Source organism: Salmo salar, chromosome ssa20, assembly GCF_905237065.1.
Source record: "Salmo salar chromosome ssa20, Ssal_v3.1, whole genome shotgun sequence".
In the NCBI taxonomy this organism is placed as follows: domain Eukaryota; kingdom Metazoa; phylum Chordata; class Actinopteri; order Salmoniformes; family Salmonidae; genus Salmo; species Salmo salar.
The window spans coordinates 18,319,098-18,340,034 of NC_059461.1; the positions used below are offsets into that span (position 1 = coordinate 18,319,098).

Sequence of the window (20,937 nt, forward strand, 5' to 3'; positions counted from 1 at the left end):
AGAGAGGAAGAAGTTGTCATCTTTGTTGTTGTGAGTGGCAGGCAGAGGGGCTTGGTGTGTGTGGGTAAATAGGAAGGTGCACACAGCCTACAGTCATTGCACACAGTACAGAAGGAGCGAAGGAGACAAGACCAAAAAGACAACATGAGAACAAGTGGACATAAGCATATTTTTTGGCGATACAGGCATTTGGAATATCGCGCCCCAAAAAATATTCAAATTGATTTGTTATATCGCCCAGCCCTAGTGAGCTGTGTGTAGTGGCTCCACAGTGCATTATGTGTGTGTTGTGTGAACAGAGGGGAGCAGGATAGCATTGGGCCTTATCGTGAGGAAATGGCTGAATGATAACATCCTCGGAACAGAGCCTGCTAGTCCTGTAGACTGGGTTACCGCGACTGGACGTCCTCTCCCCTCTCCCCACAGGTCACCACTTCCACCCTGCCCTGCTCCAAAGCCAGGCTGAGCTAGACTTCCACTGAGCTCCCAGTAAGCACCACGCCACTTTCTTTGTGCCTCTCACACTGTTTTGGCCGTGAAGCATGGCTCTCAGCGAAACGCCACTGCCAAAGACAAATAATTGTGAATCAAGAGAAGTACTAGAATTGTCAAGAATCCAAATGGTGCTCAGATTCTACCTACGTGAAATTGGCAGTATAACCTCCTAAATGTCCCTCTTCTTTTCTTATGCAGCCAGGGTGCCAGACAATACCGTGGTGGTGTGTTGTGTAATGCCAGAGCAGGATGGTTTCTGTTATATGAAGGGAAGCTGTGGTCTGGCTGGCTGTTTGTTCTGACTGACACAGACCAAAGGAGGGTTGCCACCGCTGCCATTCATTCCCCTCTGAAGAAGGAGGCCGTTGACTGCTTCAACTGTAAAAGAGTTTCCCCTTGTTTTGAAAGGAACCAACCAGGCAATTTTGAAACTAGGAAAAACAAAGCAATTTTGGCGGGGCTGTGTGAGAGAGGGATGCAAAGAGACAAATATACTCAAATATACAATACGCTTCCTTTATATCAAATCAAATTGTATTTGTCACATGCGCTGAATACAACAGGTGTAGACCTTACCATGAAATACTTACTAACGAGCCCTTAACCAACAATGCAGTGTTTTTAAAATAAAGTATGAAGAATTTGCTAAATGAACTAAAGGAAAAATAATAACACAATATAATAGCAATAACGAGGCTATATACAAGGGGTACCGGTACCGAGTCAATGTGCAGGGGTATGGGTTAGTCGAGGTAATTGAGATACAGTGGCAAGAAAAAGCATGTGAACCCTTGGATTTAATAACTGGTTGACCCTCCTCTGGCAGCAATAACCTCAACCAAACGTTTTCTGTAGTTGCGGATCAGACCTGCACAACGGTCAGGAGGAATTTTGGACCATTCCTCCTTACAAAACTGTTATAGTTCAGCAATATTCTTGGGATGTCTGGTGTGAACTGCTCTCTTGAGGTCATGCCACAGCATCTCAATCGGATTGAGGTCATGCCACAGCATCTCATTCGGGTTGAGGTCAGGCCACTCCAGAAGGCGTATTTTCTTCTGTTGAAGCCATTTTGTTGTTGATTTACTTCTGGTTTTGGGTCATTGTCCTGTTGCATCACCCAACTTCTGTTGAGCTTCAGTTGGTGGACAGATAGCCTAACATTCTCCTGCAAAATGTCTTGATAAACTTGGGAATTCATTTTTCCGTTGATGATAGCAAGCTGTCCAAGGCCTGAGGCAGCAAAGCAGCCCCAAACCATGATGCTCCCTCCACCATAGTTTACAGTTGGGATGAGGTTTTGATGTTGTGTGCTGTGCCTTTTTTTCTCCACACATAGTGTGGTGTGTTCCTTCCAAACAACACAACTCAAATCTGTCCACAGAATATTTTTCCAGTAGTGCTGTGGAACATCCAGGCGCTCTTTTGCGTGCTTCAGACGTGCAGCAATGATTTTTTTTGGACAGCAGTGGCTTCTTCCATGGTGTCCTTCCATGAACACCATTCTTGTTTTACTGTTTTACATATTGTAGACTCGTCAACAGAGATGTTAGCATGTTCCAGAGATTTCTGTTAGTCTTTAGCTGACACTCTAGGATTCTTCTTAACCTCATTGAGCATTCTGCACTGTGCTTTGCAGTCATCTTTGCAGGACGGCCACTCCAAGGGAGAGTAGCAACAGTGCTGAACTTTCTCCATTTATAGACAATTTGTCTTACCGTGGACCGATGAACATCAAGACTTTTAGAGATACTTGTGTAACCCCTTCCAGCTTTATGCAAGTCAACAATTCTTAATCTTAAATCTTCTAAGATCTCTTTTGTTCGAGGCATGGTTCACAGCAGGCAATGCTTCTTGTGAATATCACACTCAAATTTTGTGAGTGTTTTTTATAGAGCAAGGCAGCTCTAACCAACATCTCCAATCTCGTCTCATTGATTGGACTCCAGGTTAGCTGACTCCTGACTCCAATTAGCTTTTGGAGAAGTCATTAGCCTAGGGGTTCACATACTTTTTCCAACCTACACTGTGAATGTTAAATTATGTATTCAATGTAGACAAGAAAAATACAATAATTTGTGTGTTATTAGTTTAAGCCTATGTTTGTCTATTGTTGTGACTTAGATGAAGATCAGATCAAATTTGATGACCAATTTATGCAGAAATCCAGGTTAATCAAATGGCCAGCCGGAAGTGTGTGTGTGTGTGGCGTCAGTGTGTGTGTGTGTGTGTGTGTGTGTGTGTGTGTGGTTAGAGTCAGTGAGTGTACATCGAGCCTGTGCAAAAGAGTTCGAGCAAAAAATAATAATAATACGAATAAAATAAGGGGGTCAATGTAAATAATCCGGCTGGCCATTTGATTAACTGTTCAGCTCTCTTATGGCTTGTGGGTAGAAGCTGTTAAGGAGCCTTTTGGTCCCAGACTTGGCACTCCGGTACTGCTTGCCGTGCGGTAGCAGAGAGAACAGTCTATGACTTGGGTAGCTGGAGTCTTTGACAATTTTTAGGGCTTTCCTCTGACACTGCCTGGTTAAGAGGACCTGGATGGCAGGAAGCTTTGCCCCAGTGATGTTCTGGGCTGTACGTACTACCCTCTGTAGCGCCTTGCGGTCGGATGCCGAGCAGTTGCCGTACCAAGCGGTGATGCACCTATAGAACTTTTGAGGATCTGAGGGCCCATGCCCATGCCCTCAGATCCATGCCCTGTGTTGGTGTGTTTGGACCATGATAGGTTCTTAGTGATGAGGACACCAAGGAACTTGAAGCCAAGGAAACTTGAAGCCAAGAAAATGTAACATGACCCCTTCTGTTGAGATGGGACTTATTTAAAAACTACACTGTCTAATATGTGTGTACTTAACATTACGTCCTGTGCTCTCTAGGCTTCTCAGGTCAGAACTGTGACGCCAACATTGATGACTGTCCAAGACACGAGTGTCAGAATGGAGGAACCTGTGTGGATGGAGTTAACACCTATAACTGCCAATGCAAACCTGAATTCACAGGTAACTAACTATACAGTACCCCCCCCCCCCCCCCACTAATTTCTACACTCACGGTAGAAGTTTGTTAGAAATACAGATCTAGGATCAGATTACTAAACCTCAATCCTAACCAAGACTATTGGGCTAATAAAAACATATCTGATCTTGCATCAGTGATTATGGTGTAACTTTTACCCTACTCCGATCTCTATAATGGAAGCCTCCTTTCTTTTGACTCTTATGATTAGTACTCATCTTTGTCTCTCTTTGACTCTTTTGACTTGTGTGTGTGTGTGTGTGTGTGTGTGTGTGTGTGCTGTGGCTTGTTGATAAGGGCATTTACCCCATGTTCTCCCCTATAGGCCAGTTCTGTACAGAGGACGTTGACGAGTGCCAACTGATGCCCAACGCATGCCAGAACGGTGGAACGTGCCACAACATCTACGGTGCCTACCAGTGTGTGTGTGTCAACGGGTGGACGGGGGACGACTGTGGAGAGAATATTGACGACTGCGCAAATGCGGCCTGCTATCAGGGGGCCGTCTGCCACGACCGCGTGGCGTCCTTCTTCTGCGAGTGTCCCCACGGTCGCACAGGTGATCCGATGGACTTTGGTCTTCTTCCTTTCTCATAGATTTTCCATGTATCTGACCCTGAGCTTTGCACACTTGTATATCTACTACTTCATGCTAAATCTCTCGTGGTCACTAGTGATACTAAACAGGTAGCGTTTCCTCGTCCAGTGCCGGCAGCACAGATAGCTATAACGTGGTTGAAAAGCAACAGCTACATAAATAACTTTAACGAAGTAAATGACTGCAACGACTAAACCGGTCAACATCTCCTGTTGTTCTTGTGCTGTGCCAGGTCTGCTGTGTCACCTGGATGACGCCTGCATCAGTAACCCCTGTCAGAAAGGCTCCAACTGTGACACCAACCCCGTCAACGGCAAGGCCATCTGCACCTGTCCCCTGGGCTACTTTGGCGCCGCCTGTGACCAGGATGTTGACGAGTGCTCGCTGGGTAAGTAGACTCAGACCAGTGACGGATGCTTTTCATAAACAGCTTCTATCTCAAGGCCGTCAGACTGTTGAACAGCAATCGCTAACGCAGAGAGGCTGCTGCCGACGTACAGACTCAAATCATTGGCCACGTTAATACATGGATCATGTCACTTTAAAAAATGCCACTTTAATAATGTTTACATATCTTACATCACTCATCTCGTATGTATATACTGTATCTTATACCATCTATTTACATTTGTGTGTATTAGGTAGTTGTTGTGAAACTGTTAGATTACTTGTTAGATATTACTGCACGGTTGGAACTAGAAGCACAAGCATTTCGCTACACTCGCATTAACATCTGCTAACCATGTGTATGTGACCAATAAAATGTGATTTGATCTGAACACACATTAGATCACTACAGGAATAGGTTTGGTTAGTTTGAACTAGAAATGTGAATCGCTCAACACCAGAGAGGGCAGAGACACAGACAGGTAGCAACCACCACACAGCAGCACGAAGGAGCACGCCCTGCAATGTGTTTAAGGTACACTCCATGTCTATCTCTCTCTCGCTCCGTGTCTAGGTGGCAACCCCTGTGAACACGGAGGGAAGTGCCTGAACACCAAGGGATCGTTCCAGTGTAAGTGTCAGCCCGGCTTCTCTGGGGCTCGCTGTGAACACGACATCAACGAGTGCCTCTCCAACCCCTGCCAGAACGAAGCCACCTGCCTCGACCAGATAGGAGGCTTCCACTGCATCTGTATGCCAGGTAACACACACACACACGGTTAATTACCAACATCAGTATAAGTTCTTCTTGCTAGCAAGTTTAAAGACACCTTTTTAATCAAAGGGTGACCACACTCTAAACCTAATAGCTGTAAAGTCAGGAAATCTGGCAAAGTTACTGTACACTGACTAACTAACCAGGCCTTGTTCCCCTGCTAATTGGTTAAAGGCTACGAGGGACTGTTCTGCCAGATCAATACGGACGAGTGCGCCAACAACCCCTGCCTGAACAATGGGAAGTGTATCGACAAGATCAACACCTTCCACTGCCAGTGCCCCACAGGTGAGCCCTGGTGCGTCGCAGCGGGAGGAGGGGGGTCGATCACCCCGGACAGGACAGGCGCGGGAGGCGGACTCTAATCCTTGCCTCAGGCAGGCTTTACCAGGCCAGCTCCCGACGAGGAGGAAAATCCATGAGGAAGTTGACACTTTGAACAAGTTTTTACTCTCAACTCTGATTGAGTGTGCAGTTTGGATGTAGCTAGCCACAAGAAAGTTAATTGAGAACTAAGGAAAGAAGGACTAAGAATAGTAGCTGAATAGTGTTGTGTTTCCACGTATTGAATTTCTGTATAGTTGGAGAAGCTGTTGTGAGCTTTCAGTTTTGTGTGTATTAAAGTTTGGAATTTAGATGATTTTATGAGGTATTTCTCCAGGGGTTCCAGTGGGGTTAGACTATGTGACGAGAGATATTGAGGGTTTTGTGAGCAGAGGAATGCTCTGCTGGATAAACGCGAGGCCGACCGACACGGAGGAAGGTTTCTCACCCTCTAAAATGCGTTTTTGTTTTCATTCTTTCACCAGAGCTACTGGGCTGGAAGTATTTCTGAAGGAAAATAGTGCAGTTCTCAGTCGGTTCGGATCAAAGACCGTTCAGAAAGGCAGGAGGCTCCTTGTGTTGAGAAAGTGCAGTTAGGAAGTTGAGGAATTAATTGTAGGGAGGTACAGCAGAGAACACAAGAGCTTAGCTTCTGAAAAGCCCCCCCATGTATATGGGACAGGGCAGGAGAGAGGCCTGAATGAGACAGTGGTGAAAGTGGAAGGGGTGGGAGGTGGTGTTGGCGTACTGGAGGGGACTGAGACACAGACGGTTATGCTCTAAAGGGGGGGGGGGGGGCGAGAGGGGAATTGCCTTCTTGAGATGTAAATTTGTTCCTGTGTAAGCCCAGGCTGGGGTAGGGCAGGGTCCTCTCCTTTCATTTCTGTACACACCATCTCCATGGAAACCCCACTGGGGCGGTTTGAAATGTCTGATTCCAGAAGCCTGGGCTAAATCTCCTCTCTGTGTTGTGTGTGAGGTAACGTTAGCATGGGCAGTCTAAAGCGAAAGGGACTCTGGGTTGTGAATGGGAAAATCCACTGGGAGCGGAGCAAACAGATAGACATGTAGCCACTTCCTATCGGGGTTAGTGACCACTGGGATGTCTGGCTGGCTGCTTGGCTTAGACCCCTGTGTTCCAATTGGGGGGGGGGGATCTCTTAATCTCTTTATCAAACAGAATCCATCTTCTTACCGCTTAGAATGTAAATGTGCTCCAGCAACAGAAGTTGTAAGAAGAAACAAACTAAAACAGATTAGAAAAACTAGAGAAAAAATGGGAGCCTGCTGGTTGATTTTGAATGACGAGGGATTTGAATAGCTGAGTTCAGAGGTCAAGCTGGCCCTTTTGGGCGCGGCGGGCGGGGAGAGGGGCAAGACAGGAGAATGCACATTGTGATGGAAAAGTTTTGGGGGACAAAAGAGGCAACCGGCTCGGCTTCGCGTTGCATTGAGCAGACAGTCCCCCCTTTGTCTCTCACCCCTGGTCATGAGGCCTTGGAAGTTTTTCTCCCCTTCTTTTTCTCCCCCCTTTCTCGGATGCAGTTTTTTGGGGGGAGAAGTGATGAAAAGGAGTAGAAATAAACGAAAACAGAAAGCTTGTAGTATGGCGGAGATGTTGATTAATATGCAGCCACCTCTGTCGTTGCGGGCTCTCATAATGTATGTTCCAGGGCAAGAGTGGGAATAGTTTGGGCTTGGTTAGATCACTCGAACCCCCCACACACACATACACACATACGTGCGCACACACATGCACACAAACTCACCCCCACCCCTTCTTGTTTTTCTAGGCTTTGCTGGGAATCTCTGCCAGATAGATATTGACGAGTGCGCCAGCACGCCTTGCAAGAATGGCGCCAAGTGCACGGACGGCCCCAACAAGTACACCTGTGATTGCACTGAAGGTATACAAAGCAACAACAAAGATTTTTTTTTTAAATCAACCAACACTGATTGAATAATTTACTCATCCTGAATAGTATGGGGAGAAATGAGACAAAGTGACCAAATTCTTCTCTTTCCACCAGGTTACACGGGGCAACACTGTGAGACTGACATCAATGAGTGTTTCTCAGCCCCCTGTCACTATGGTACCTGTAAAGACGGCCTGGCTTCTTTCACCTGTTACTGTCGCCCTGGTTACATGGGCCGGTTGTGTGAGACCAACATTAATGAGTGTCTGAGTCAGCCCTGTCGGAACGGAGGCATCTGCCAGGACCGCGAGAACTCCTACATCTGCACCTGCCCCAAGGGCACCACAGGTCAGACACACACACACACGCACACTAAAATACTTCTCCTCTTAACTCAAAATTGGCCTTCAATATAAAATCATCCAGATGTACTTTCATCTGTGAAAATGTAATTATAGAAACTTTGATGCTAATTTCTTTGCCCCTAGGTATAAACTGTGAAGTCAACCTGGACGACTGCAAGAGCAAGCCATGTGACTACGGGACTTGCCTCGACAAGATCAACGGCTACGAGTGTGCCTGTGAGCCCGGCTACAGCGGTAAGTAGATACTGTAGGGGACCAGTTTGTCAGACTGTGGCTACCCAGGTGGAGACTTGAAGGGGGTACTCCTACCGCCGTGCGTGTGCGTCTCCTATTCAGACCTCAGGCGAGGGGAGGACAACAAGGGCGTAGAGGGCAGCATGAAGGGATGGAAGAGAGGGAGGGCTAACAGATGGTGAGCGAACGCACTCCTTTTGAGGCCTTCCGTGGTGGTGTCACTTTCCAGCCCCTCCCTGTCCCCAACCTGCTGCCTAGACACACAAGCTGGCCTCTCTCGCCAGGCCCTGAAAGGACCAACACCCACCGGGGATTTCACAGGAGAAAAGATCCCCTGAAAGATTCCTGAAAGTTGATCTTTTAAAAGGGGAGAAGTTGGTCTATGCTGAATGGCTGCGGTGCTTCAATTGGCCGACAAAAGCAGACTTAAAAACCCCATGTTTCTCGAGATGGATGCATTTACTTTGGGGACATAGAGCCCATTGTGTGGTCCATTGTCTGGTGTAGTATGGGTTGTGCTTTGTATTTTACTTCAAAATTATATCTTCATAGAAATCTAACCAAAGTCCAAACTCCAAAGACTACAAAATAATATTATGTTAGGTCTAACCATAAAGCATTATTCATTTGTATCATTTTTGTTAAACCAATTTCATGCGTTTGTAAACCATAAATGTTCCTAGTGGTATAAGGTTGAGACGCTACTATACGAGGGGTCGGAGAAGAAAACATGTTCATGGGTTCTGCTTCACAGGGACCATGTGCAACATCAACATTGATGAGTGTGACCTCAACCCGTGTCACAATGGTGGCACCTGCATCGATGGCATCAACAGCTTCACCTGTTTGTGCCCAGAGGGTTACCATGACACCACCTGCTTCTTCCAGGTCAACGAGTGCCTTAGCAACCCCTGTATCCATGGCCACTGTCAAGACAAAGTCAACGGGTGAGTCTGCCTCTTTCATCTGTCTCCATGGCTCCTCCTCCGAAGGAAATTACATCGTTGTGTTTAATTTACATCTAGAAATCGGTCCCTACGTGAATGGTATGGAACTATGAATATATAGTATCAAAGTGAAAGATAATGTATGTTTCTCTAATACTGAGCTTTTCCATCTTGTCCTTAGTTACAACTGTCTGTGTGACAATGGCTGGAGTGGCAAGAACTGTGACATCAACAACAACGAGTGCGAGTCCAACCCCTGCATGAACGGAGGCACCTGCAAGGATATGACCAGCGGATACGTCTGCTCATGTAGAGTGGGCTTCACTGGTGAGTTGGTGTGTGTGTGGTCCTCTAGATCGCACTCCCACCATCAGTACATTGTACTGTTTTTATCTATTTGACCCTGACTCAAACTCCAACGATATGTGCTTCATATCTTGTTGACCTTTTGATTCCAGGTCCAAGTTGTCAGACGAACATCAACGAATGTGCCTCCAATCCCTGTCTGAACCAAGGGACCTGCATCGATGATGTCGCTGGCTACAAGTGCAACTGCCTACTCCCATATACCGGTATGAACATATTTGTCTATTGTGAAATATTTGTCTGAGTGTCTGTCAGTCTAAGTGTGCTGTTTTGTATTCCCTTGCTGTGGGGCTCTACGTTGTTGCCTCTCTATGGCATTGGACATACAGGAAAAACATGCTCTGGAAGACCAAGCTGTCGATGAAAGTTCAGCAGCAATCCTTCCTCTTGGCTAAAAGACTCCAGCGTCTGGTGTGTTGACGTTGGCCCTCCATGACAACTTCGCAAGTGTCCCTGATAACAGCACAATATTTTTCAGCAGTCCTCACGTCCTTTCCTTTCCTCCCTTGTTGTATTATTTGAAAAAACAGATAATGATGGACTGCCTTTGGGCAAGCACATTTGTTATTTATTCCCTGTCTTTTTGGAAAAATTCTCACAGCGTTGGGACCTGATATAATAGGGGTTGGGAACGAACGACCCGGCTGCTTGACACATTTCCTGTTTGCAGACTTCCTGTCTCACAGAACAGCAAATGCCTTGACAATAGCAGGAAACGTCAGGCTGCTTCCTGTCTGCGCTGGGTGTCGTGAAAACATAAAGGGAATTGTCTCCGCAGGCCCGAACAGCTCTGCTCTCGAACACTCACAGAGCTTTACACTGTGGGCAAGAAGCCTCCTGATATCCTCCCGAATGAAGTGTTTAATGTCCAATAAAAGCATTATCTACGTAGGGCGGTCTATCCAGACACCCACTACTTCCTGTCATGATACTCTGGTTCCGATAAACAATAGTATTAGACATGATAATAATATGAGAATTTTAATATTGAGCATAGTTAATGTCCATTATCTAAAAGTGTGTGTGTGTGTGTGTGTGTGTGTGTGATAGGTGAGAACTGTGAGACCCTGCTGGCACCCTGCAGCACCAAACCCTGCAAGAACGCAGGTGTGTGTCAGGAGTCTGAGGACTACGAGAACTTCTCCTGTGTGTGTCCAGAGGGCTGGCAAGGTGAGGGACAATATCTGTCATTCTTCTGCATTTATATACACATATGAAAATAGACAGAATATCAACAACAACAAAAAATGGGCAAACGATCTCAGTGATGTATGTGTAGTAAGCCTCGCCCCTCCCTCCTCTCCCCTACCCTCTATAGGCCAGACCTGTGAGGTGGACATTAACGAGTGTGTGAAGAACCCTTGTCTCAATGGGGCCACCTGCGAGAACACCAAAGGAAACTACCGCTGTGGCTGCAAGGCCGGCTACGCTGGCCGCAACTGCGAGACCAACATTGACGACTGCAAGCCCAGTAAGTCTCCTTTCCTCTCATCTTCATGACTTCCTCATGAAAACAGGTGGATATGAGACAGTGGCCATGTCTCAATACTCTGAACTTGCTCCCTCTCCTTGGCTCTTTTCTTTTATGACTGATAGGTTAAAAACTAGATAGGCCTCTAAAATATCTCTATAACATCTGCCTTGTGATCAGTGGGGGGAGAAAAAAAAAATACAAGAAAGGAAGCTAATCAAGACTATTGAGCCGCAGCCAGTGTGCTAAGCTATCAGCTAACTTTTCTCCCTCCTCGCTCTCGTCCTTAGACCCATGCAGCAATGGAGGTTTCTGCCGGGACGAAGTGGACAACTTTGTGTGCACCTGCCTGCCTGGTTTCCGTGGCACTAAGTGTGAGGAGGACATCAACGAGTGTGACAGTAACCCATGTAAAAATGGAGCCAACTGTACAGACTGTGTCAACAGCTACACCTGCACCTGTCCCTCTGGCTTCAGTGGGACACACTGTGAGAACAACACGCCTGACTGCACTGAGAGGTGAAGAGAGCTCGGACTCCTATTTCTTTCTGTTTTATCTTCCTCACATGGCCTGTTGCGTCTCTGTCACAAACGATGAATATAGCTCTGACCTAACTTTTTTTTTTTCTTCTCCTGTCCACTTCTGCCCCCTGTGGCAGAAAGTTTAATAACACTAAATGACTATGCTGTTATAGCCCAAGATGTTCACACTCATTAAGTCACTTTACTAATTGGACTAATAAAAACCGTTGAATCCGGCTTTGACGTGATACGTCTGGTATTGCTTTATTGATGTTTTGATGGTCTTTTATCCCCAGCTCTTGTTTCAACGGTGGGACTTGTCTGGACGGCATCAACACCTACACCTGCCTGTGCCCACCTGGCTTCACTGGCAGCTACTGCCAACACGACATCAACGAGTGTGACTCCAGACCCTGCCTGAACGGAGGCACCTGCCAGGACAGCTATGGAACCTACAAGTGTACTTGTCCCCAGGGCTACATTGGACTCAACTGCCAGGTACAGTGTAGGCCCAGTAAAATGTGACTTTGTACTGGCTGTAGGCAATATACCATGTTGCTATTGTCAAATAAAATGTGCTTTAAGGAATCAAATACTTGGCTAAACAAAGGTGGTATGAATACATTTAAGTTAAGGCGCACTACAAACGTTAGCTATAGTGATGTTTGTAGCTGTGAAACAACCGTGTACATTTCCAGTCACTTTCACCTGTCTACTCACCTAGTGACTAACTGTGTCTATGGTGTGTCTGTTTCTCCTCAGAATCTGGTACGCTGGTGTGACTCGTCTCCCTGTAAGAACGGGGGCACCTGTTGGCAGACTGGCACCACTTACAGCTGTGAGTGCCAGACGGGCTGGACAGGGCTCTACTGTGACGTGCCAAGTGTCTCCTGCGAGGTGGCAGCCAAACAAAGAGGTAACACTGGGAGTGTGAAGGAGGGGGTGTGTTGTGTGTGTGTGTGTGTGTGTGTGAACGCCTGCATGTATGAGGTTGGATGTGTTTTTTCGTTGTGTTAGTATCAACCTCACACCTGTAACATAAACACTTGACCGCATGTTCTTCCTCTCTCTGCCCTCCCGCCTCCAGGTGTGGAGGTAGTTGCTCTGTGTCGTAACTCAGGCCAGTGTCTGGATGCTGGGAACACCCACTACTGCCACTGCCAGGCGGGCTACACTGGCAGCTACTGTGAGGAGCAGGTGGATGAGTGCACCCCCAACCCCTGTCAGAACGGAGCCACCTGCACTGACTTCCTAGGAGGGTACTCCTGCAAGGTAGGCTGCTCACTAGGAACACAGCGCTCTCCACTTATTTCTCAGGCCCTGGGTGAAACGCATAACAAATGTGACCTAATGGTGAAACTAGGGTGATCAGTGATTCTACGCACCCAGAAATGTTCCTTTTAAAGTGTTTCCTGATCTTGGTCTGGTAGAAACATTGTCAGAAGTTCTCACTTTGAAATGATCGTCACATTTTTGGTAGTGTAAATAAGTGTGTTGGTGTCCTTTCTAAGTGATTCTCTCTCTATTAAACCCCCACTTTCTAGACTGGTGAAGGCTGTTTATAAACAGACCCGCACTCTGCTCATTTGTGGAGATCTCTGATGAAGGAGAATTTGCTGACCTGTGTGGAAAACTGGCAAAAACAGCCAGGTAAACAGAAACTGCCTTGTTTCATGTCAGTCGTTGATTTGGCTTTTTCTCTCCTCTCAGTGCGTGGCAGGATACGTCGGGACGAATTGCTCCAACGAGATCAATGAGTGTTTCTCCCAGCCGTGCCAGAACGGGGGCACCTGCATTGACCTGATCAATACCTACAAATGCTCCTGTCCCAGGGGAACCCAAGGTCAGAGCCCCGCCACCCACCTCCACACACACCATCTCCCTCCTTCTATCCCTTCATCCTCTCCTCTGGTCTCTTCCCCCTCTTTCTCTATCCCTCTCTCCTCTGCTCTTCTCCACCCTCCCACTCTCTCTTACTCTCTATCCCTCACTCCTCTGGTCTCCTCTGTTCCTCTCCGTACTCCCACTCTTTGTCTCTCTCTCTCTCTCTCTTTCTACCTACCTCTCTCAATCCACCACACTTCATTAATTAGGGCTTAACAGCGTCCAGCACATGTCTGAAACTCTCCTCCCCGTCAAATGCAGGATTGATTTATCTCCTGGACATAAAGGGTGTGTTTCTTGTAGGTCAGCTGAAGTACTGTTGAAATGAACGTTGCCCCCCAAAAAGTGTGGTTATATAGGGAGCAAACAAGAGATAACGTTACAAAACGGTAAATTAAAATGTGTATTGAACCATGGCAGGTCGTAGGATCCTCCTATGATCCCTTGATGGTTTTCCATCTGAGTGTTTAGGCTGACTGTTCCTCCCCTCTTCCTCCCTCCCTCCTGATCTCTACCTCTCAGGCGTTCACTGTGAGATCAACATTGACGACTGCAACCCCGTCACAGACCAAGTCACCAACGAGCCCAAGTGCTTCAACAAGGGGAAGTGTGTTGACAGGGTGGGAGGTTACCACTGTATCTGTCCCGCCGGCTACGTAGGGGAGCGCTGTGAGGGGGACGTCAACGAGTGCCTGTCCAACCCATGTGACCCCCGCGGGACACACAACTGCGTCCAGCTCACCAACAACTACCGCTGCGATTGCCGTACTGGATACACAGGTAACATTTAACGTGCAGGAGGGTGATGTGATGGATCTGGCTGGAGAGTGACTGCAGCGCAGGGTTGGGTTTAGTTTCATGTTATAATTACAGTTATTTCATGGGGTTGAGTATGGGAAAGCAAAGACTAGTGGACAATAATGTAGACTTTTTTTTTTTATATAGTCTTTTTCGAGACGAATCACCTTGGACTTGCAGGAGAAATGTCAACAACAAAAAATGACCTTATAATTTTTTAAGTATTTACGCTGTTCCTGGAGAGCTACCTTCCTGTAGGTTTTCGCTCCAACCCTACTCTAGCAGACCTGATTCCAATAATTAATTGGTCGATAAGCTGAATCGGCTTAGTTACACCTGGGGTTGGAGTGAAAACCTACAGGAGGGTAACTCTCCAGGAACAGGGTTGGAGTGAAAACCTACAGGAGGGTAACTCTCCAGGAACAGGGTTGGAGTGAAAACCTACAGGAGGGTAACTCTCCAGGAACAGGGTTGGAGACTCCTGCTCCATGGCATTAAACATTAACCTGTGATTGGCTTATTGATAAGGGAACGTTTCAGTCCTCGATGTAACCATCTCTCTCTGTGACCCTACAGGAGAGCGTTGTGACACAGTGTTTGACGGCTGTAAGGGCAAACCCTGTCGTAACGGAGGGACATGTGCCGTAGCCAGCAACACTCCTCACGGCTTCATCTGCAAGTGTCCACCTGTAAGTTCACACACAACCACGGCTACTGCCGTAGTTCTGCCAAAGACACTGTATAAGAGACATTCAGCAGATGTGTTGCACTGTGTTTTCATTCATTCAACATGCTGTAATACATTTAATAGTATTGCTACATTGACACATTTCCTCTCCTTCCCCTCTACAGGGATACACTGGCTCCACCTGTGAGTACGATGCCCACTCCTGTGGCAATCTTCACTGTCGTAACGGTGGCACCTGCATCTCCGGACACAAGAACCCAAAGTGTCTCTGTACCTCCTCGTTCACGGGGCCAGAGTGTGAATACCCCACAGACAACCCTTGTAACACCAACCCTTGCTACAACGGGGGAACCTGTGAGTACAGCTCAGAGGCTCCGTACTACCACTGCGTCTGCCCCACCAACTTCAACGGCCTGCTATGTCACATCCTGGACTACAGCTTCCTGGGCGGGTTCGGTCGTGACATTACCCCCCCGCCGGAGGTGGAGGTGAGCTGTGAGATCCCCCAGTGTGAGGAAACCAAGGGGAACAAGTTCTGTGATATGCTGTGTAACAACCACGCGTGTGGCTGGGACGGGGGCGACTGCTCGCTCAACTTCGACGACCCGTGGAAGAACTGCACGTCGTCCCTGCAGTGCTGGCGCTACTTCAACGACGGGAAGTGTGACGAGCAATGCAACAACGCCGGGTGTCTCTACGATGGCTTTGACTGTCAGAACCTGGAGGGCCAGTGCAAGTGAGTGAAACGCTTGCCATCAAGGGCTGAATACAATACTCGATAAGGGGAGGCCAATCCACTTTGAGACCTACTGGCTATGCAGGGTTCTGCTCCAGACCTACTATAACTCACCTGATTCAGCTAATGCTGTAGATAATACATCAAGTCTGAGTAGCAGTTCAAGGCCTGAACAACAGTCTGAGCTTTCTTTTTAAACACTATACATCCCATTAAAAGTCATACTGAATAATACTATTTCCTCTTGTCCCTCCAGTCCTCTGTACGACCAGTACTGTAAAGATCACTATGCGGACGGCCACTGTGACCAGGGCTGCAACAACGCAGAGTGTGAGTGGGACGGTCTGGACTGTGCCAACAACATGCCAGAGAAGCTGGCGGTGGGCCGCCTGGTCATCGTGGTCCACATCATGCCCGACCAGCTCCGGAACAACTCGCTTGGCTTCCTGCGCGAACTGAGCCGCGTGATCCACACCAATGTGGTGTTCCAGCAGGACGCTAAGGGACAGACGATGATCTACCCGTATTACGGCAGTGAGCAGGAGCTGAAGAAACACAACATGAAGCGCTCGGTGGGCTGGACAGAGATCCCTGACACCGTTCTCAGCTCCATGAAGAACAGCATGTATACTATAGCCAATGGAAGCAGCCGCAGACGCAGGGAGCTGGACCCCATGCAGATCAAAGGGTGAGACAAATGCTCGGGAACAATCGTCATTTGGAATCTGGCTTTCAATGGAATTTTCATGCAAACCTCCCATTTACGTGGAAGTCGAGCTAGTTTCTGTGTGAACTGCCCTTCCACGTATTTGGTAGCGATGTGTTGTATAATCATCCATTGTCATGGGAAACTGGTGTCTGTCTTTTGAAGAACTACTGCTAGTTCCCTGAACAGAAACCACTGAGCTGTCCTTTCGTCTCGCTGAGGTTTTTGTAGATCAGGTCTAATGTGTGTCACATGACTCTGTCCTCCACAGCTCCATAGTGTACCTGGAGATTGACAACCGCCAGTGCGTCCAGCAGTCCACGGAGTGCTTCCAGAGTGCCACGGACGTAGCAGCCTTCCTGGGGGCCCTGGCCTCCAGCGGGAACCTCAACGTTCCCTACATCATAGAGGCTGTTCACAGTGAGTTTCTAACTTCTTCCATTCTAACAGTCACCAGGCCAAGAGTACTGCTGAAACAGCCCGGGACTGTACCCCTAACGCCACCTTACTCATACCCCAGCCCTACATACACGCGCACACACACACACACACACACACACACACACACACACACACACACACACACACACACACACACACACACAGACAAGCACGGTAAAGGTTTTCTTCCCCTAGGTCTTAACCTTCCAACACCACACTGTGATGATGGGGTGTTCTTTGATTGTGTATTTGGTATTCAACAATGAAACAAATGTACTTTTGAATCACATGTACTAAACAATCAATGCAGCAGTCTGTGTTTAAATCCAATGGCTTCAGGCTCCAAAATGGTTAATTGCCGTAAATCAACTCATCCACCCCCCTACCCCATCCACATACCATTCTAGCGCGCGCGCACACACACACACACACACACACACACACACACACACACACACACACACACACACACTTCATCCCACAGTGTGAGGCTGCTGCAACCTTCACCTCGCTGAATGTAATACCAGGACTTAATGCATCTCTAAGGGTTTGGGTTGGGAGAGTTTATCATTTCAAAATCGTTAGTGGAAAAAAAGCGAAGGGGAAAAATTGATCGGGAGTGTGCTAGAAGTTGGGAGTCTTTGTTATCTTGAAAATCCTAATAAATCCTTCGTCTTTACAGCTTAAAGCGCGTGCAGTAATTTGAAGTTCATTAATCCCTCCCTTTTTTTCCCCTTAAAGAAGAAATGGTAGAGTTGTCTCCTGGTACCCTGGGCTGAGAGGAGAGAGGAGGTGGTGTTTTTTTTGTATATTTTATTTTATCTCTAGCTCTATTTGATGAGAAGTGGTTAGCAATTCTGATGATTACAGAACAGGACCGACCTTGTTTTACAAACGGCGCTCCTCATTCCCGTTGTAGCTCTGGCCATGGACAACTAGGACCAGGCTCCAGGAGGGGGTTTCACTAGACTAGAGGAGCTGGACTAGCAGTCCTGCGACCAACCCAACGCCTGCCTGCCTGCCTACCTGGGTTCTCAGGCTCCGCTGCTGTCCACCTTACCATGTTGTCCCTTTTCCCTCCAGGTGAGGTTGACCCCCAGCTTCCGTCGGAGCTCTATCCCATCTACGTGGTCCTAGCTGGGCTGGCTCTCCTGGCCTTCGTGGGCGTGGGGATGGTCGCCTCACGGAAGCGTCGTCGCGAGCACGGCCAATTGTGGTTGCCGGAGGGCTTCAAGACCAGTGAGCCCAACAAGAAGAAGAGGAGGGAGCCCGTCGGGGAGGATTCGGTGGGATTGAAGTAAGTTCCCTGGGTTTCCATGCGGCACCACATTGTTTTCCCATCATGGGTCACGGTTAGTTTTTTCGTGGATTTGGTCGTAGCAGGGTGTGGAGCGGTAACGAGAGTTTTTGGGGCTGAGGGGTGTAGTTGGTGATTAGAAAGAGGGGGGAACGGTGTTCGTTCGGATCATTAATGATAATGTTGCAGCAGGTTTAGGTAACGGCGCATTAATTGACTTGTCTGGGCGATAGTGGTGGGACGGGACAGGATGGGGGGGCTCAATCAATGCTTTTGTTTCGGTGTTGGTGCACTGCCACTGAGGAAGAGGGCTCAGCTGGGATAGTTGGCTAGCTCACGTGCTGCATCCGGATTTTCAATGGGATTTCTGTCTGACCACAGGCCACTGAAAAATTCCTTGGACATATCACTGATGGACAACAACCAGAATGAATGGGGAGAAGAGGAGCCTTCAGACGCCAAGCGCTTTAGGGTAAGGAGTCTAAGGACACCACATACTGGCATTGGGACCTACTGTTGGAGAGAAAGACAGGAATAAGAGTAGAACATGGACTTCTTAAGAAATACCTAAAGAAATATATGAAGAAAATATCTTCAGTCAGGGATTTTCTATTTTTCATCATTGATAATAGCCGTCAAATATCACTTGATTCCAGTTTCGTTTCAAGATGTATACATTTACATAGGCTATTGAATTTAATATTAATATTAAGATATTGAAAATGTAGAGTCTCTTTTGTGTTGGTTTTTGGTTTTATTGTCCAGAATGTCAGCATTTTAATACATAAAAGTCGGTTAATTAAACCAAATAGGTTTGAGATGAAATGCTTTGGATGCGGTGTGAGCTAATTGATTGTCCGTCCACCCCCTGGTCTGGTTCCAGCAGTTTGAGGAGCAGGTGATGCTGGACCTGGATGACCAGACGGACCACCGCCAGTGGACCCAGCAGCACCTGGACGCGGCTGATCTCCGTATCCCCTCCATCGCCCCCACACCCCCTCAGGGGGAGATCGAGAACGACTGCATGGACGTCAACGTACGGGGACCAGGTGTGTTCACAGCCACTCGTTTCATTCTTAGGGAAATGAAGACAGATTTTAGCTGTGAACTTGACTGATGTTTGGGGGGGGGGGTCTTTTTTACCTCCATGTCTACTGACAAGCGTTGAGTTGATTATTACATTTCATGAAATTGTATTATTTATTGTGAATATAGAATGTATGTATTTAATTTGGTGTGAATCAGGTGTGTAGGACTTCAGTAATACTGTTATATATATATATTTTGCCCCAGCTACTCTTATATTTACGGTGCAGAGGTCATGTACCAAGTAGAAAAATGGGGATATATATATCTATATATCTATCCCCATATATGATCATATTTAAATACTTTATATATATATATAAAGTATTTAAATATGATCATTCTAATAATTTGTATTACTCACAAAATACATATTCCTATTCAGTTGAATTATATTACCTTAAAATCTTGCTTTGTTTAGACGTCAAACTAAACTTATGGTCATGTTTTAAGGTATCTTTCTGCCTCAGATATTAGCTGATTGAGTGTGTGTGTGTGTGTGTGTAGGAGTAGCTAAAGCCCTGTGTCCTCAGGGTAAGGGGATCCAGATCAAAGCATGCGGTTAGAAGCCCTGAGCCCAGGGGAAAACTCCCTTCCTGATTCCTGCTTACATTCATCATTGGACCGCTAATAGGCCTTTCTCTTCATATGCTTTATTAATAAAACCAATAACGGGCCAAAATACAACACCCTTTTATTAAGTGTCAAACCCCCTGAAGAGTGTTTTAAGAAAATCAACAGTAACATGCTCCTGGAACTAATGCACAGCACACACACACGTTTTCTCTCCCTAACCGATCAATGAGCCTGAATTGAATCTGTGAGATCTGGGGCTCGCTATTCTTTTGAAGAGGAGAAACCCATCCAGGTCGACTGGCTGAGCCTCCCCTCAGAGATGATGATGCTCAGTTTTCCAGCTGCCTAGGTTTCACATAGCCTGGCCCGTTTCCCCAAGCTCCTCAACGCCGGGCTTGATCAGAATCCGTTATCGAAAAGAGAGCTGTGATGATTCACCCAGGCAAACGCATCAAATCCACATTCGATTTGTTTGTTGCTTTGTTTTGATCTTCCCCGTGCTTTGAAGTTCTGACTCTTACTGTTTGTACCAGGAACTGGGCTCTGTCTCATGCTGACTCTGCACTAGTGCACTGACTGCCAATGCTGAGGTATAGTCAACTCCCCTGGTCCTAAAGTATGGTCTCTCCCTCCCTCCCTCCCTCCCTCCCTCCCTCCCTCCCTCCCTCCCTCCCTCCCTCCCTCCCTCCCTCCCTCCCTCCCTCTGCCCAGATGGCTTCACCCCCCTGATGATTGCCTCCTGCAGTGGTGGAGGTCTGGAAACCGGCAACAGCGAGGAGGAGGAAGATGCCTCTGCCAACGTGATCAATGATTTCATCTACCAGGGTGCCAAACTCCACAGTCAGACGGACCGCACGGGGGAGACCGCCCTCCATCTCGCTGCCCGCTACGCCCGCTCTGACGCTGCCAAGCGTCTGCTGGAGGCCAGTGCAGATGCCAACATCCAGGACAACATGGGCAAGACCCCGCTACATGCTGCCGTGGCTGCCGACGCTCAGGGCGTCTTCCAGGTTGGGGTCAAATGCAGACTCGTGTGGTTTTGAGTAGCAAAGAGATCTACTGTATTGGATTGGCAATGTGATCTTTCTTCCTTAGTATCTCTATAGATAATCTCATAACCAGCTCGCGTCTTCCTGTAGATTTTGATCAGGAATCGTGCCACAGACCTGGATGCCCGCATGCACGATGGCACCACCCCTCTGATCCTGGCAGCCCGCCTGGCAGTGGAGGGCATGGTGGAGGAGCTCATCAACTGCCACGCTGACGTCAACGCTATCGATGACTTCGGTAGGGCTCTTATGTCA

At 47.5% G+C, this 20,937-nt stretch overlaps 1 protein-coding gene across 2 annotated transcripts in view; it reads left to right on the forward strand.

The window, feature by feature from the left end:
- LOC106579992 (neurogenic locus notch homolog protein 1) overlaps nt 1-20,937 on the forward strand; it is a 45,264-nt gene that overhangs the window by 20,142 nt on the left and 4,185 nt on the right. The window contains exons 5-32 of one of the 2 annotated variants that reach the window (XM_014160491.2): nt 3,378-3,500; nt 3,842-4,075; nt 4,347-4,502; nt 5,076-5,261; nt 5,451-5,564; nt 7,394-7,507; nt 7,631-7,864; nt 8,005-8,115; nt 8,870-9,062; nt 9,244-9,389; nt 9,521-9,634; nt 10,479-10,598; nt 10,747-10,899; nt 11,190-11,418; nt 11,718-11,919; nt 12,184-12,337; nt 12,509-12,693; nt 13,132-13,264; nt 13,828-14,085; nt 14,680-14,792; nt 14,956-15,527; nt 15,784-16,215; nt 16,505-16,653; nt 17,758-17,971; nt 18,353-18,443; nt 18,855-19,020; nt 20,345-20,643; nt 20,773-20,920. In XM_014160491.2, coding sequence (XP_014015966.1) covers nt 3,378-3,500; nt 3,842-4,075; nt 4,347-4,502; nt 5,076-5,261; nt 5,451-5,564; nt 7,394-7,507; nt 7,631-7,864; nt 8,005-8,115; nt 8,870-9,062; nt 9,244-9,389; nt 9,521-9,634; nt 10,479-10,598; nt 10,747-10,899; nt 11,190-11,418; nt 11,718-11,919; nt 12,184-12,337; nt 12,509-12,693; nt 13,132-13,264; nt 13,828-14,085; nt 14,680-14,792; nt 14,956-15,527; nt 15,784-16,215; nt 16,505-16,653; nt 17,758-17,971; nt 18,353-18,443; nt 18,855-19,020; nt 20,345-20,643; nt 20,773-20,920 — 5,343 coding nt within the window. The remainder of the gene's footprint in view (nt 1-3,377; nt 3,501-3,841; nt 4,076-4,346; nt 4,503-5,075; nt 5,262-5,450; nt 5,565-7,393; nt 7,508-7,630; nt 7,865-8,004; nt 8,116-8,869; nt 9,063-9,243; nt 9,390-9,520; nt 9,635-10,478; nt 10,599-10,746; nt 10,900-11,189; nt 11,419-11,717; nt 11,920-12,183; nt 12,338-12,508; nt 12,694-13,131; nt 13,265-13,827; nt 14,086-14,679; nt 14,793-14,955; nt 15,528-15,783; nt 16,216-16,504; nt 16,654-17,757; nt 17,972-18,352; nt 18,444-18,854; nt 19,021-20,344; nt 20,644-20,772; nt 20,921-20,937) is intronic. The other variant, XM_014160493.2, reaches the window with a different exon arrangement.